The sequence below is a fragment of the Scyliorhinus canicula genome, chromosome 8 (genome assembly GCF_902713615.1).
Source record: "Scyliorhinus canicula chromosome 8, sScyCan1.1, whole genome shotgun sequence".
In the NCBI taxonomy this organism is placed as follows: domain Eukaryota; kingdom Metazoa; phylum Chordata; class Chondrichthyes; order Carcharhiniformes; family Scyliorhinidae; genus Scyliorhinus; species Scyliorhinus canicula.
Window position 1 is genome coordinate 48,289,316 of NC_052153.1, and position 18,183 is coordinate 48,307,498.

Consider the following 18,183-nt stretch of genomic DNA (forward strand, 5'->3'; position numbering starts at 1 on the left):
ACTGATATAACTGAAACACATCTTGATAGCAGGATGCTACAACCTTCCCACACTCATTCTTGCAATGATGTGGAGATGCCGGCGTTGGACTGGGGTGAGCACAGTAAGAAGTCTTACAACACCAGGTTAAAGTCCAACAGGTTTGTTTCAAACACGAGCTTTCGGAGCACGGCTCCTTCTTCACCTGAAGAAGGAGCCGTGCTCCGAAAGCTCGTGTTTGAAACAAACCTGTTGGACTTTAACCTGGTGTTGTAAGACTTCTTACTGTGCTCATTCTTGCAAGGAAGAATTCACAACACTGTTCAACGAGGCAGTGACCAGCCAACTGTAGATACTTAAGCTGCAAGCTCCAAGGTTCAAGAATATGGATGGTTCGGAGGTGATAAATAGGGAAGAAAAGTTATCTCCAGATTTGCGTGAATATCCTGCGGACAGATGTGAAGCCAAACAGGAGGATCTGGTATTAGTTATTGTCCCCAATGATAAGAAGCATTAGGAGCTGACGGTGCAAATAAATTGCTAGATGGAGGTGAGCACCCATGACCATGACCGAATTGAAGAAATTAGGAAGCAGAACATTAACTCTGAGAAATGTATACAGCAGGCTTCAAAGCTCCAAATTATTTTGTGAAACCATAAAACAATCAAACAAAATGCCTTAAATAAAAACACAAAAATGCTGGAAATGCACAAGTCAGGCAGCACCTGCGGAGCGAGAAACAGAATTATCTTTCCCGTCGATGAATAGCCAACACCCATGGAATCAAAATTTCCAGGGCAAGAAAAAGATTAATATGATTAAGATATAATTAATTTTATCAGGAGGAGGGAATTGGGAGGCTCCCCTTCAGGAGGGCAGTGAAGAGTTTCAGGTACCTGGGGGTGCAGGTGGCCAGGAGTTGGGGGGCTCTTCATAAGCTTAACTTCACCAGACTAGTGGAACAGATGGAGGAGGAATTTAAAAGGTGGGACATGGTGCCGCTATCGCTGGCGGGCAGAGTGCAATCCGTCAAAATGACGGTTCTCCCGAGGTTCTTGTTCCTCTTCCAGTGCTTGCCCATCTTTATCCCTAGGGCCTTTTTTAAAAGAGTGACCAGCAGCATCATGGGATTTGTTTGGGCGCATGGCACCCCAAGGGTGAAGAGGGTCTTCTTGGAGCGGAGTAGGGATGGGGGGGGGCTGGCGTTGCCCAACCTCTCGGGGTATTACTGGGCGGCCAACGTGTCGATGGTGCGTAAGTGGGTGATGGAGGGGGAGGGGGCAGCATGGAAACGGATGGAGAGAGCGTCCTGTGGGGATACAAGCCTGGGGGCCCTGGTAACGGCGCCGTGGCCGCTCCCTCCCACGAGGTATACCACGAGTCCGGTGGTGGCGGCTACCCTCAAGATTTGGGGGCAGTGGAGGCGACATAGGGGAGAAGTGGGGGGCTCGATGGAGGCTCCGTTAAGGGGGAACCATAGGTTCGTCCCGGGGAACATGGATGGGGGATTTCGGGGATGGTATAGAGCGGGCATTAGACAGCTGAAGGACCTGTTTATCGACGGAAGGTTTGCGAGCCTGGGGGAGTTGGAAGAGAAATTTGGGCTCCCGCCGGGAAACATGTTTAGATATCTGCAGGTAAAGGCATTTGCTAGACGGCAGGTGGAGGGATTCCCTGCGCTCCCCGCGAAGGGGGTGAGTGACAGGGTGCTCTCGGGGGTCTGGGTCGGGGAGGGGAAGATATCCGATATCTACAAGCTTATGCAGGAGAAGGAAGAGGCGTCAGTAGAGGAGCTGAAAACGAAGTGGGAGGGGGAACTGGGGGAACAGATCGAAGACGGGACATGGGCTGATGCCCTGGAGAGGGTAAATTCTTCCTCCTCGTGTGCGCGGCTTAGCCTCATCCAATTCAAGGTGCTGCATAGGGCCCACATGACTGGGACGAGGATGAATAGGTTCTTTGGGGGTGAAGATAGGTGTGCCAGGTGCTCGGGGAGTCCAGCGAACCATGCCCATATGTTCTGGGCATGCCCGGCATTGGAGGAGTTCTGGAAGGGGGTGGCGAGGACGGTGTCAAGGGTGGTGGGATCCAGGGTCAAGCCAGGATGGGGACTCGCGATCTTTGGGGTTGGGGTAGAGCCGGGAGTGCAGGAGGCGAAAGAGGCCGGTGTGCTGGCCTTTGCGTCCCTAGTAGCCCGGCGAAGGATTTTGCTACAGTGGAAGGACGCGAGGCCCCCAAGCGTGGAGACCTGGATCAATGACATGGCGGGCTTTATTAAGCTTGAGAAGGTTAAATTCGCCCTGAGAGGATCGGTGCAAGGGTTCTTTAAACGGTGGCAACCTTTCCTCGACTTTCTGGCTCAACGATAGGGTACTGGGACAGTAGCAGCAGCAACCCGGGGGGGGGGGGGGGGGGGGGGGGGCGTTGATTATGTTAGCTTATTTTATTTAAATTTGATTTATCTAATTTTAATTTATGGTTAAGTTCTCTTGTTTGGGGGGGGGGGGGTGGGGGAATGTGATACATGTGATGTTACGGTATGGGGGGAATTGTGGGTGTTATGGGGCTGTTAGTTGCATATTACTGCTTTTTGCTATACTTTTTGTTATATTTTCTGCAAAAAATTCCAATAAAAAAATTAAAAAAAAAAAAAAAAAAAAAAAAAAAAAAAAAAGATATAATTAATTTTATACACGGTATGTACGAGTTGGGAGTGGCAGGAGGGGCACCTATTTTACCATCAATATACTGAAAGTACTCAGCAGGTCTGGTACTATCTGCATTAGGTTTGTGACCTTGCTCATGGGCAGCACGGTGGTGCAGTCGTTAGCACTGCTGCCTCACGGAGCTGAGGACCCCGGGTTTGATCCCTATCCATGTAGAGTTTGCACATTCTCTCCATTTCTGTGTGGGTGTCACCCCCACAACCCACAAAGATGTGCAGGGTATGTGAATTGGCCATGCTAAATTGCCCCTTAATTGGACAGAAATGAAATGGGTACTCTAAATATTTTTTTTTAAATGGCTTGTGAATTTCCATCAGAATGTTTGAATCTTTGAATTAGTCTATTGACTCCTTTAGAGGCTAAAAACAAAGCCCAAAATTTTTAGCAACAGACAGTTTGCTATGAGGAACAAAGCCTTAGAAGTGGAAAATGATACTAGACTTACAATGAGAATTGGTGATAATATCTATACGCATCATCATGATAACATTTGAATTTCTGTTCACCATGTAGCTCTATCAGAAATAATTCAGCTGGGCTTTATTCATACAATAGAATGAAAAACAATGTTGTTTCTCGTCAATATTTACACAGTACTAACATTCGATATTTCAAATTTTGCTGCAATATTAACTTTCTATTCTATGAATTTCAATTTCTCTTATATGAAGGATGAAATGGTCCATAGGCCAACTTCAATCATTTATTCTGACATAATGCACTTCTCACTAAAAGTGAAAAATGTAATTTCAGAATCATACTGGCCAGTTCTCCTTTTGAGGAGCAACTTGAACTGTTTCACCATTGGAATCTCTTACTGATTATTCCACCAATCTAACATACTGTGAGACTATTCTTGCCAGCCCAATTTCCATCGCACATCCCACCCATACACCAGAGGTCCCTCAAACTTTGCGAAGGGAAAACATTCCCTGTTCCTCATATCACTGCAAAATATCTATGCCTTCAATAACAAAGCTCCAGCCACCCACTGCCTTATTATGAATGACTGGATTAACATTCTATCCATGATTGAAAAGCAGGCACTGGCATTAAGCCCCTTAGTGAGGCCTCACCATTTGGCTACAGTTTACAGTAGCTGCCCTGGCCAAATTGCCGCAGTGACAAATTATAATCTGGTCTGTAGCCCTAGTTTGTTAGTACTTTTTTCCTCCTTCAAGTACTCTTCATACTTATACTTTAAACACTCTGTCTACCATAACTTCTCTTACCTCAAACTTTTCACCAAGATATCTGCTCGGAGCAACTTCTCATCCTCTTTGATTTCAACCTTCAATTCAGTTTCTCTTGCTCTTACACAATCTATTGTCATCTCCAAACATGAATAATCCAATGCTCCTCCGCTGGCCTCAGCTTTGCATCTTTCACAAGCTTCAGCTCATCAAAAGTTTTGCTTTCTGCATCCTATCCCATAACAAACCCTGCTCACCCATTACCTCTTTTGGTGACCTAGATTGTCTCCCAGGTCCCCAGCAGTTCAAATTTTAAAAAGTGTCATACCCACACTGAAATCACTTCCTGATATCTGTAACCTTCTCTTTTTCACTTCCAAACTTAACTTGGCATCTTGTAGATATCCCACTCTCACTTCATCTCAAATTGGCAGTCTGGTCTTCAGTCATCTAGGCCATACACATGAGAATTATTCCTTAAGCCCCTTTGCCTCTACAGTTAAAAAGTAAGGCCGGCGCCGAGGTCCCAGGTTCGATCCCGGCTCTGGGCCACTGTCCGTGTGGAGTTTGCACATTCTCACCGTGTATGCATGGGTTTCGCCCCACAATCCAAAAGATGTGCAGGGTAGGTGGATTGGCCATGCTAAATTGTCCTTAATTGGAAAAATGAATTGGGTACTCTAAATTTATAAAACAAAAGTATGGCGTATGGCATACATACAGATTACAAATATATGTACAGGTAGTTGTTTTAAATTCTCTAAAGCTTCATAGCATTCACATGGCATGGTGGCACAGTGGTTGGCACTACTGTCTCACAGAACCAGGAACCTGGGTTTGATTCCAACCTGTAGAATTTGCACATTCTCCCAGTGTCTGCATTGGATTCCTCCGGATGATCTGGCTTCCTCCCACAATCCAAAGATGTGCTGGTTAGGTGGATTGGCCATGCTAAATTGCCCCTTAGTGCCGAAAGGTTAGGTGGGGTACTTCAGAGGGTTGGTGCAGACTCGATGGGCCGAATGGCCTCCTTCTACACTGCAGGGATTCTATGATTTCTGTCATGTGTGAAATCATGTCATAAAATTCTTTCCATAAGAACAATGTAATACTAAAGGCAGACTTGAATCATGTATTGACTGATTCTCCCTTTTTTAAATGCAGCCTATTCATTCAAGTGACATCATCCAGCAACATTCTTGCAATCAACCAAAACATAACCCTATGCTGCCTTAATATTTAACTTGCATTAAATGCTGGCACGGTATGAACCCTGAACAGTCACTGAGCAAAGAAACTGCTGCCATGGCGGAAAATGGACAAAGCCACCTAGAAAAAAAAAATCCGTATAAACTGCAAACGTTCAGGCTGCTGCTTAACCTCAGGGTTCAGGTGGCCATTATAATCAGTGCAACGGTCAACATCATCACATCACAACGAGTCCTTGATTCAATCACTATCCTTTAATCATGACCAGATAACCATCCTTTAATCATGACCAGATAGCTTTACTCACTAATGCCCTAGCTCAATGAAGAGTGCATGCAGTGTCAGGTCATGTTAGCAGGACTAAACTGGCCAACAGTCAGTGTCCGTGCAATGGATGGGTATTCATGTTCTCCAGGAAACGGCTCCAGCCTTGTACAGTAATAGCCTCAAAACCATGATCACACACAATTCTATACATTCAGAGGAAAATCAGAGAAGGCTGTGTCAACTGTGATTCAGACAAATAAAATCTGAAATTGGTATCAGACGTGCTGCAACATGTTAAAATAGAGCTTGATGTTGATTGTTTTCCCAAATTTTTAAATCTCCTTCCACAGAAGTCCTCAGGACCACACAGGCAAAAATCACCTTGAGACGCCCACAGACCTTGCTATTATTGCACATGCTTTGTCTGCTTCAGACGATGATCACTAACCATAAACAAATTCAGCCGTACTTGTCACTAAGGGCAAGAGGATACATATCCTAACTATAATGCAACCCTCCCACCCCACCACAAAATGGAATTTTGGGATAAAAGTAGTTATGAATAGATCAAGAACAAAGACTATCACAGCACAGGAACAGGTCCTTTGGCTCACCAAGCCTGCGCCAATCTAGATTCCTTACTTAGACCTACTACTTATTGCCCAAACGATCTGTATCCCTCCATTTCCCATCCGTTCATGTGTCTATCAAGATACATCTTAAACGTTGCTATTGTGCCTGCCTCCACCACCTCCACTGGCAACAGGTTCCAGGCACCCACCACCGTCTGCATTAAAAGCTTCCCCTGCACATCTCCCCTAAACTTTCCCCCTCTCACCTTGAACCTGTGCCTCCTTGTAATTGAGTCTTCCACCCTGCGAAAAAGCTTCTGACTATTCACCCGGTTTATACCTCTCGTAATTTTGTAGACCTCAATCAGGTCTCCCCTCAGTCTTCGTCTTTCCAACAAAAACAATCCAAGCTTATTCAATCTCTCCTCATATCCAACACCCTCCAGACCAGGTAACATCCTGGTAAACCTTCTTTGCACACTCTCCAAAGCATCCACGTCCTTCTGGTCGTGTGGTGACCAGAACTGAACGCTTTATTCCAAATGTGGCCGAACTAAAGCTTTATATAACTGTAACATGATCTGCAAACTCTGGTATTCAATGCTCCGGCAGATGAAGACAAGCATGCCCTATGACTTCTTGACCACCTTATCCACCTGCCTGGCCACTTTAATGAAATTAAGGACCTGAACGCCCAGATCCTTCTGTATGTCAATGCTTCTATGGGTGCTGCCATTTACTGTATTATTCACACCCGAATTTGATCTTCCAAAATGCATCATCTCGCATTCGTTCGTATTGAACTCCACCTGCCATATTTCTCTGTCCAACTCTCCAATCTATCTATATTCTGCTGTATTCTCTACAGTCCCCTTCACTATCTGGAACTCCACCTATCCTAGTGTCATCTGCAAATTTGCTAATCAGACCATCTACATTTTCCTTTAAATCATTTATATATATTACAAATAACAGTGGTCTGAACACTGATTCCTGTGGAACACCACTAGTTACAGATCACCATTCCGAAAAATTCCCTTCCACTGCTACTCAGTCTCCTGTTGCCAAGCCAGTTTTTTTATCCATCTCGCTAGCACACCCCAAATCCCATACAACTTTACCTTTTGTACCAGTCTGCCATGAGGCAATAATAAAACAGTCAAGGCAGATAAATTGTCACAACACACCAAAAAGCTTTAAATTCCTGTATGAAACCAGACCAGTGTTTCTGCCGAGCAAATGGAGATAATGAAGATATGGAGGATGCTCCACATAGTGAGGAAACACAGCTATATAACGTGACGTACAATTTTACATATATGATAGGATAGCACTCTGAACAATACCACAGGAAATCTACCAGGACTTTTTAACTAAACGCCTGACAGAATAAAATGGTTCAAATACAAAAAGTGGCCATGTAAAGAGCTTAAATGCATGACTTAAATTAGCAAATCTCTATTAAGAGAGGCAACACATACAAGCCACCACATGCCTCCTGCTACATCTTTATTGTAGCCTTTCTTGCTTTCCACCCCACCTCCCCCCATACACACACCTAGATTCATATACAATTCCAGGTGTCCAGCAAACTGACAGAGGTGGTGAAATGTCTACACCAGGGGTGGGCAAACTTTTCCGTGCAAGGGCCACATTCAGAAATTCACAATTTTAAAGGGCCGCATAGTATACTAAGTAAAATAATTACTTCACCCGGTTATGATTCTGGGCGCCTCATATAGAACAGAAAACAGTACAGCACAGAACAGGCCCTTCGGCCCTCGACGTTGTGCCGAGCAATGATCACCCTACTCAAGTCAACGTATCCACCCTATACCAGTAAGTAACCCAACAGCCCCCCCCCCCCCCCCCCCCCCCATTAACCTTAAAAAAAAAATGTTTTTTTTTTTTTAATGGCTTGGTGGGCCGCATAAAGACCTTTGGCGGGCCGCATGTGGCCCGCGGGCCGTAGTTTGCCCACCCCTGGTCTACACATTGAGCTCAAGAATAAGTACTGCTATGTGGAAATATTAACGTGATACAAGCAAAAGAAGTGAATATTCTGCTGCAACTTCAATTTTAGAGTGTAAACACATCAGAGTACAGTATCCAAAGAACTATAATTAGGTGCATGGGAATTGAACAGGTTGCAGCACACAGCTAATGCCAATTTCACATTTGTTTGTCTATATGACAGTTGACAAAGTCCCCAATAACTCATTGAGTTAATGTACTGCAGCGGGTGGTGCTGAGTCAGTTACGCCAGAAAGGCCCCAGAATTACTGCCAGACCCGTGTTCAATTTGCTGATTTCAGCGAGGGCAACAAAACAGCTTGCTTTTGTATCCACAGGCTAAGAAGAAGGAAAGTATAAACGTTAGGGCAAACGGGAGCACTGGAGTTTTCTGCTTAAAGTACCAAAGAGAAAATTAAACACTATGAAGTGCGACAGAACAACTCAATTAGCTAATTATAAAACCATAACTGGACATTTTTAATACAACATTAGGATATCAAAGACATCACAACATATTTGATAGGACTATCTACCTAACATAAAACTATCACTCACAATTTGGGCACATGAATGCACACAATGTCTTGATATTAAACGTTTGAAAGACCCCAATGTCCATATTTTTTTAATTCTTTCATGGGATGTAGGCGGTACAAGCTGTGCCAGCATTTATTGCCCACCCCTAATTGCCCTTGAAGGGGCAACAGTCAACCACACTGCTGTGGGCCTGGAGTCAAATGTGGGCCAGACCAGATAAGGAAAGCAGATTTTCTTCCCGAAGGGGCATTACTGAACCAAATGGATTTTTAGGGCAATCGACAATGGTTTCATGGTCATCATTAGACTTTCAATTCCAGATTTTCATTCAATTCAAATTTCACCATCTGCAGTGGCGGGATTTGAACCTGGGTCCCCAGAACATTACTCTGGGTCTTTGGTTAACTAGGCAAGTGGCAATACCACTACGCCACCGCCTCTCTGTAAATCCCTCAATGAAGGACAGGGTCAAATTGCAATTGCAAAAATGCCAATTCATAGTAGAAGACTAATAGCCAAACAGCACACATTACCTGAAAATAAAGTGCCTGTGCTGCAAGCCTTTAAATGTTAGTTGGCTGGCAAACAGAAAACTCATTATTGTGCCTTGCATCACAGGATGTAAATAAACTTGAGGCAGCTGCAAGACAAATGGCATCATTTCTGATTACGGCAGGAGTTAGGAAAAATAAGCAAAATACAACGGATGCTGGAAATCTGAAATAAAAACAGAACATGCTGGATAAACTCCGCAAGTCTGGCAGCATCCTTGGAGAGAAAGTTAATGTTTTGGATCAAAATGACTATTCCCCAGTTCTGCTACCAGACCTGAGTTAGGAAAACTGATACTAGTATGACATATATTTACAACACAAGAGTCGGCCAATCAACCCAACAGGTCCATGTCGGTATTCAGGTATCTTGCAGGCCTTCTTTAAGAATAAGGGCTCTCCCATTTAAGACAGAGATAAGAAGAATTTTTTTCTTTCAGGGTTGTAAATACACTTTGGAACGCACTTCCCCTGAAAGTTGGGGACGGGAAGTCAATTGATATATTTTTTTAAGGCACAGGTAGATAGAATCTTGGACTTGAGCCCCCAATCAGATCAGTCATGATCTCAATGACTGGCAGAGCAGGCTCAATTGGCCATATCATAGAATTTACAGTGCAGGAGGCCATTCGGTCCATCAAGTCTGCATCGGTCCTTGGAAAGAGCACCCTACCCAAGCCCAGACCTCCACCCTATCCCCGTAACCCAACTAACCTTTTTTGGACACTAAGAGCAATTTAGCATAGCCAATCCACCTAACCCACACATCTTGCCGGAGAACTGAGGAAACGCACACACATGTGGAGAACGTGCAGACGCCACATAGACAGTGACCCAAGCCTGGAATCGAACCTGGGACCCTGGAGCTGTGAAGCAATTGTGCTAACCACTATGCTACCGTGCTGCCCACTATGGCCTACTCCTGCTAATTCAATGTCTGTTGGTCCTCCTACCTTACTTCATCTCAGTATTAACATATCCTTCTATGCCATTCTCCCCTATGTACTTTTATGGCTTCCCCTTAAATACAATTATGCTAATCATCTCAACTGCTTTTACAATCTAGATCTGCATTGAAAGCCCTAAAGAAGGTTTTCCTGAATTCCTTTTTGGATTTATTAATGACTATCTCATGTTTATCTTTTTTCGTTTTAGACAACCCAATAGTCGAAACACCTTTTCTTTATCTGCCCTATCAACCCCTTTCATAAATTTAAGATCTCTATCAGGTTGCCTCTCAGCATTCTCTCATCTAGTGAAGAGAACCCAACCTGTTCAGTTTTCCCTGATAAATACCGTGTTTTAGTAACATCCTTGGAAATCATTTTTGCATCTTTATAACAGCTCCTATATCCCTTTTTGTAATATGGAAGCTATAACTGAATACTACTCAAACATTTTATATGATCAGATACAAATGAAAAAACAAATGCACACTTCATGTGCCAAAATTGGTTCCAACACTTCATTCTATATGAGCTTAGATCATCCAACATGTAACAAATAGGTATGTGCTATCCTAACACATTACCCAAGCATTTAAAAATCTTTTAAAAATTTATTCTAGGAATATGGGTTTGCCAGGAAGACTGCCATTTATTGCCCATGCCTATCTTGAGAAGGTGTGGTGGTGAGCCACGAGTGGCTTGCTAGACAATTTCAGAGGACTGTTAAAAGTCCACAAATTATTGTGGGTCTGGAGCGAAATTTAGGCCAGGGTGCGCAAGGACAGCACATACCTTTCCCTAAAAGTTATTAATGAACCAAATGGGATCTTACAGCAATCTGGTCATTTCACAGACACCATTACTGATGGATTTTTACTCCAGATTTACTTAATTGAATTTAAATTCCCCAGCTGGTGGGATTTGACCTTATCTCTCCAGATCATGAGTCTAGGCCTCTGGATTACTAGCCCAGTAATATAACCATTACGCTACTTTACATCACCTTGAAAGGCTTTTCAAAACTCAAATTCAATTTATGTTAAATAGTTATATAGGCTAAAACAAAATACTAAACGTATTTTCACTACAATTATCAAGCAGTTAACAGAATAAATCCAGCATGTGGTTAAGAATCAACTTTTGGAGGGCAGCACGGTGGCGCAGTGGTTAGCACTGCTGCCTCATGGCGCCGAGGTCCCAGGTCCGATCCCGGCCCTGGTCACTGTCTGTGTGGAGTTTGCACATTTTCCCCGTGTTTGTGTGGGTTTTGCCCACAGCTGCAGGGCAGGTGGATTGGCTACGCTAAATTGCCCCTTAATTGGAAAATGAATTGGGTACATGGAACATACAGTGCAGAAGGAAGATAATCAGCCCATCGAGTCTGCACCTACCCACTTAAGTCCTGACTTCCACGCTATCCCCATAACCCCTCCTAACCCTTTTGGTCACGAAGGGCAATTTATCATGGCCAATCCACCTAACCTGCACGTCTTTGGACTGTGGGAGGAAACCGGAACACCCGGAGCAAACCCACACAGACACGGGGAGAACGTGCAGACTCTGGACAGACAGTGACCCAGCGGGGAATCGAACCTGGGACCCTGGCGCTGTGAAGTCATAGCGCTATCCACTTGTGCTACCGTGCTGGGTACTCTAAATTTATTTTTTAAAAATCAAGTATCAACATTTGGGACTTCGATCTCACACTATAATGAAAAACGTATAATGGAAAATAATTGCACTCAATGACTACCACATGTGCTTTTTAGGTGAATGGCAAACTGAAATGCTACAACGCAACTTGAAAACTGAATAAATTCAGGCAAAAGCTTTGCTCTAATAGATGCCACCAAGATAGCTTATCATATGAGCTCCACTACTGTGACACAGCAATGCACAGCATGTATTGGCATTTGAAAACTAGCATGTACAGCAAACTACTGGTCCTATGCATGGCTTAGTGAACTGAGCTGAAACTAGACAATTCCCTGCTGGGAGACTAGGTTTATTTTTAAACTAAACACCTCCACTGGCCAATTTCTCACCACCCCAATATTGGTAAAAATCCTGGACAACTGGCAGTTCAGGATAAAGGCAAAACTAACTCTATTCACTCCCAGGTTTACAAACTTTAACGTGAAGGATGAAGATTTAATTTCAATATCTTTTGGAATCACAATTAGTCTATTAACAATAATCAAAACTGATTCCTACTTTTATACACTGCACCTCATGTAATCTGTTCCAGTCCTAAATTCCATAGAATACAGTGCAGAAGGAGGCCAATGATCCATCGAGTCTGAACCAACCCTCAAAAAGAGCTCGCTACCTCGGCCTACTCCCCTGTAACCCCAAGCATTGGTCATGGCCAATCCACTAAACCCGCACATCTTTGGACTGTGAAGGAAACCGGACTACTGGGAGGAAACCCACACAGACACAGGGAGAACATGCAAGCTCTACACAGTCACCCAATGCCCGAGTCAAACCCGGGTCCCTGGCTCAGTGAGGCAGCAGTGCTAACCACTGTGCCCCTGTCGAATTATATCACCCAAACATATCCTTGGGCTGAAAACAAAAGGAAAGCTTTTAACCTTTATTATGAAAATTCCTCAACCAGAAAATTCAAAAGTAACTTAGGGGAGGCAATGGCGTAGGGGTATTGTCACTGGACAAGTAAACCAGAGATGCAGTGTAATGCTCTGGGCACCCAGGTTCAAATCCCACCACTGCAGATGGTGAAATTTGAATTCAATAAAAATTTGAATTAAAAGTCTAATAATGGCCGTGAAACCATTGTTGATTGTCATAAAAACCCATCTGGTTCACTCATGTCCTTTAGGGAAGGAAATCTGTCATCCTTACCTAGTCTGGCCTGCATGTGACTCCAGACCCACAGCAATGTAGTTGACTGTCCATGCCCCCTCAAGGGCAATTAGGGATGGTTAACAGCTTGCAACACCCACGTCTCATGAACAAATTTTTTAAAAAACTTGAATGGGTAAATTTGCAGGGCTATGGGGAAGCAGCAAAGAAATGGAAATAATTTGATATTTCTTCCAAAGCGTTCATCTCGTCTTGCTACATTCTTCTTTATTCTATCAACTTGCAGAGATTCAGAATCCTGGACGAGACGGTTGAACATTCTAGCATCTTTACTTTAGAAAAAGAAACAAGCTGAGGCATATGGATGTCTCCAAAGCGTGAACAGCTCTTCTCACGAAAAAGAGGAAGCCAAAAACTTTGCATCTTGACATGATGAGGTGTTTGAGAACAGCTGTCAATATATCCCCCTCGCGGCTGTGAGTGAACATTCAATCCCCAATTGCCTCTTAGCTCACAATTTCCACTTAAAACTCATTATCCATTTAAAAATCATCTGGACCTGTAGAAACTGTATTATTCTATCATGAAGCTGATGTTGACTTTGAAGTATACAAAGTATTAAAAAAATCATATAATTTCTCATTTTCTACCCCAAAGTAAATCCTTGTAAATTTACATCAGACATATAATAATAATCTTTATTATTGTTACAAGTAGACTTACATTAACACTGCAATTAATGTACTGTGTAAATCCCCTAGTTGCCACATCTGTTCGGTTCAGTGAGGGAAAATTCAGAATGTCCAATTCACCTAACAAGCACATCTTTTGGGATTTTGTGGGATGAAACCTGAGCACCTGGAGGAAACCCACGCGAAAACGGGGAGAACATGCAGACTCTGCACAGACAGTGACAAGCCGGGAATCGAATCCGGGTCCCTGGTGCAGTGAAGCAACAGTGCTAACCACTGTGCTACCATGCCACCCACAGAATAATGGTTCCACCAAAATTGTTTTAGCTGTTACAGTTACATAGAAACAGGAAAAGTCCATTCAGCCCCTGGGACTGGTTCATCCATTCTACTCAATCATGGCTAATCTGTATCTTAAATTGTGAAATATTCAGCAGTTCATAAACATGTCTAAAGCTGCCAAAATTAATTTCACCCCAGTTGGCCTGGTATTAAAGTATTTCTTGTTAAATTTATATTTTATATGGTAGCATCAAAATGTATTAAGAAACGTGTGGAGACTGAAAAATAAGGACTCACTTCAATGGTACAACTGTTTTTTAGACTATATAACAGCTTCAGCCAGAGGCTGACAACTGAATTCAATTGATCAAGATCAAATCTAGCAATAAAATCACACAAGACTTCTTAGACTTCTACTGAATGGGAAAATTTTTCAAGTCATAGGCCCACTTGATTCTAAACACTAAGTGAAGAGTAAATGCACAATTTCAAATTTGTATCAACATGATAAAAAATATAAAGAAATTTGCAGTGAAATCAAGCATTCAACCTCGCCTCAAAGTAACACCTTCCAAACAAAAAAGTTTATCTGAATTCAATATTCAATTCTCATGAGTATTTTAGTTAGCTGTTGCCAGCAGCTAAAATTAGAAAATAACCAGGTTCGATCCCGGCTCTGGGTCACTGTCCGTGTGGAGTTTGCACATTCTCCCCGTGTCTGCGTGGGTTTCACCCCCACAACCCAAAAATGTGCAGAGTAGGTTGATTGGCCACGCTAAATTGCCCCTTAATTGGAAAAATAATTGGGTAATCTAAATTTATTTTTTAAAAAAAGAGAAAATTAGAAAATAACCTCTTATTCAACCAAATCTCAAGCCATATTCAATCTAAAAAGGTAGAACTATTGCAACAAATAATATAAGCACAAATAGTGAACTCCAATCCAATATAAAACTAGGCCTAACAATTAAAATTACTGACTTGTGGTGTGGCCTGCATGTACTCAAAATATCCATAAATTAGCTTGCTGCATAAAATCACATTTAATAACACCTCACCACCAAACTGATAATTAAAAACGAGACGGTTTTCAACAAAGAAAACATATAATGGTTTTAATTACCATTACTTTCTGACTTGAGGCAAAATTTAAATTAAAAATGTCAGTAGAATTGCTTGGATGTACAGTGGAATAGTGAACATTCCAGAACCAAGTTACATCTCAAATTTGTTCATTTCTTACTTGGTATCAAAAGCTGGACAGCATTTCAATAAAAGCAGGTGGTTCTGGAAAAGCTCAGCAGGTTTGGGGTATCTGTAGAGAGGGAAAAAGTTAATGTTTTGAGTCCAAAGTGGACTCAAAGGGTTAACTCAGGTTCTCATTCTGCAGAGACTGCCAGACTTCTGAGTTTTTCCAGAACTTTGTTTTTATTTCAGATCTGCAGCATCTACAATATTTTGCTTTTTAATATTTTAATAATGTTGCTTTTGCAGGACATGTTTAGTATTGAGGTGGTTCACTGTATTTTTTAAAAACGCCTTATTCTAATTAACAAAACTGAAGTACTCAGGGGTGCACTTTTACTAATTTATAACCCAAACCATTTATCAACCTTCCAGAGAGGGACCTTCCCCCTACCCCCACCCCACTAGGGCCCTGTTCCAGGTTGTCCTTTGACACATGCTTACCTTTGTTTTGCTCTGCCATTAACATATCTGATTGCAATGGTCACAATCATCACCCTTCGTAGCCAGGACCACAACCATTTACACTCCCTTTGTCTTTTTGTCCACAGCACCTTTGTCAATCTCGCCCTCGCCTCCACATATCGCTGGCCCTCTATCCTGCTCCATCCCCCAAACAGTATAAATCTCATCCTCAAAGAGTCATCCAGACTCCAGCCTATTCTCTCTCCAGATGCTGTCAGACCTACTGAGATTTTCCAGCATTTTCTGTTTTGGAAGAGATCTGTTGAACTGTAGAAATACTGTAACAAAGTACCACATAACATTGTTTTTCAAAACCTTAATTTTGTGTGGGGGGGGGGGGGGGGGTTGCACCTGATGGTGCTCTTATTTAAAACGTACAAATATTAACCACGTCATATCTAAGTTCTTTCATTTCAGTGGGTAGCACAAACTGAGCAGCTTTACCAATTGAATAACTCAGATTTATTTCTGGAATTTAACACTTCAGAAACCCAAGGCCCACTGCAGCACAGTTGAAAAGAGTAAGAGTGACAAGCTGGATCAGGTAGACATTTGTTAAGCAAGTTTGAGCTTTAAATTTCAGTAATTGGGGAGTGGGGTCGTAAACAATGAAAAAGTGCAACATCAAATGCAGGAGACAAAGGAGTTACCATCCAAAAAAAGGTTTTTGAAGGGTTGAGATCACATCATAAAGGAGGAAAATGGTTTTACAGATATCACGTGGCCCCCAAGACCATAGCGCATAGGAGCAGAATTAGGCCATTCGGCCCATCGAGTCTGTTCCACCATTCAATCATAGCTGTTATGTTTTTCACCCCCATTCTCCTGATTTTTCCCCATAACTACTCATTAATCAAGAACCTATATACCCTGATAGATCTTCTGGACTGGTTTTGGCCACCTGAAGTGGTCAGAGAAGAAAACTTCCAGAGTAAATCTTCCCTTGTTGGGCCTTGGCTTGTCTGCTTCTGTAATATTCCAAGAGAGGCAATAGGGTGGGTGAGGAGAGAAATCACTGGAAAGTTCCTCTCCGATATCGTTAGATGATTAAACCAGAAGATTCTGGGGGTAGGAAGTTGTTCCATCCATTATGAGCGTGACGCAGGCTTGGATCAGCTGGTCTTGCCCATTATTTCCATCTGTACCGATGTTGACAAACTGCTTTCACTGGAGGAAATTGTGTGCAACAATTTCAGCACAACCGCCCTCTCCCTTTACAAGTGACCCAATAACGAAACTATTGTTTACATCACCACAACAGGAGAAGCTTTATCCTCCCCGTACCATTCTCCCCAACATTTTCCTGAGCTCCCGATCTCTACGAAGAGTATGTCCATTTAAATAACATGAATTCCTGCCACACGATAGATGGTAAAGATTTGCATGGGGCTATCATTTTTTAATACATGCAATGTAGCAACAGATGCGACATTCGCGGCCGCTTATTCTTGTGATCCCCGTTAGTGCTCTTCTCTAGACCCAGGGCAACATTTACATCCCCTCCCAACCACCCCTCCTCGCATTCCACAGTCGCTGCGTTGTTTTGACTCCACCTCAGTCCCGGGCTCCCGTCAACATCGGGAGATGGACGCCCGCTCCTCCTCTTCTCTAATCGGCCGAGCTACCGCTAAATGGGGTTACACACCTGCAGCGAAGTGCAGCGGCGTGGATTTCCTGCCGGCCATGTCTTTGGCGTTCACATTGCCCGAATCCACCAGTCGCTTCACCCGCACAACGTCGCCGTTCCTGCAGGCCTCGAACAGCTCGCGGCCCGAGTCACTCACCACCGCCGCCCCTGCCCCTCCACCACCACCTCCAGTTGGTGGCGGCAGCACCGCCGCCCCAGAACCCAGCGGAGTGGCGTTACCGCCAGTGAATCCTGGTGAATCGGGCCTGTCGGTGGTCGGAGCCGCTGTCGAGGTCGGCCCGGGGTCTGAGGCGCTCGGAGAGAGCAGACTCCGCCGCGCCGCCATCTTCCACCGTCACTGCAGCAACGCCGCCTGACGTCACTGAGACGCAGGGAACGGGCACGCCGACTCCGGGCGGGAGCGCGCGTTCGCCGATCACCCCCAGGGGGCGCGTACGCGCGATACGCCACCTGGCGACAGAGGGGCGCCCGCGCGGAACGCCGCCTGGCGAAGGGGGCGCGCGCACGGAACACCGCCTGGCGAAGGGGGCGCGCGCGCGGAACGCCGCCTGGCGAAGGGGGCGCGCGCGCGGAACGCCGCCTGGCGAAGGGGGCGCGCGCGCGGAACGCCACCTAGCGGTGGGGTTTATCCTCCCCTCACCCTTCAGTCACTGGGACGGCTTGTGGCTGCCCGCCCTGATCGTTCGATCAGTGCGTTGATTGGCCGTTCCATCCAGTGCTCCGATTGGCTGATAGAATCTTCTCGCTGTTGCTGTGCAGGCGGCCATTCAGCCTATCATGTCTGCTCCGGCCCATCAAATGAAAAAATTACTTCCTGCCATTCCCCGCTTTCTCCCTGTAACCCTGTGCATTCTTCCTTTTCAGATAACAGTCCAGTTCCCCTTGTAAATGTGTCTGATGAATCATTATTATAGAATCCCTGCAGTGCAGAAGGAGGCCATTCGGCCCATCAAGTCTACACTGACCCTCCAAATGAGCACTCCACCCAAGCCCCACCCTATCCCTGCAACCCCATAACCTAACCTTC

At 44.2% G+C, this 18,183-nt stretch overlaps 1 protein-coding gene across 3 annotated transcripts in view; it reads right to left on the reverse strand.

Annotated features, from left to right (window-relative positions):
• tnksa (tankyrase, TRF1-interacting ankyrin-related ADP-ribose polymerase a) overlaps positions 1-17,502 on the reverse strand; it is a 181,252-nt gene extending 163,750 nt beyond the window's left edge. For all 3 annotated transcript variants that reach the window (XR_005461565.1, XM_038804500.1, XM_038804499.1), the window contains exon 1: positions 17,154-17,502. Coding sequence is in view for 2 of the 3 variants with exons in the window: in XM_038804500.1 (XP_038660428.1) it covers positions 17,154-17,481 (328 nt within the window). In the remaining variant the exon portion in view is untranslated. The remainder of the gene's footprint in view (positions 1-17,153) is intronic.
• Between the last annotated feature and the right edge of the window lie 681 nt (positions 17,503-18,183).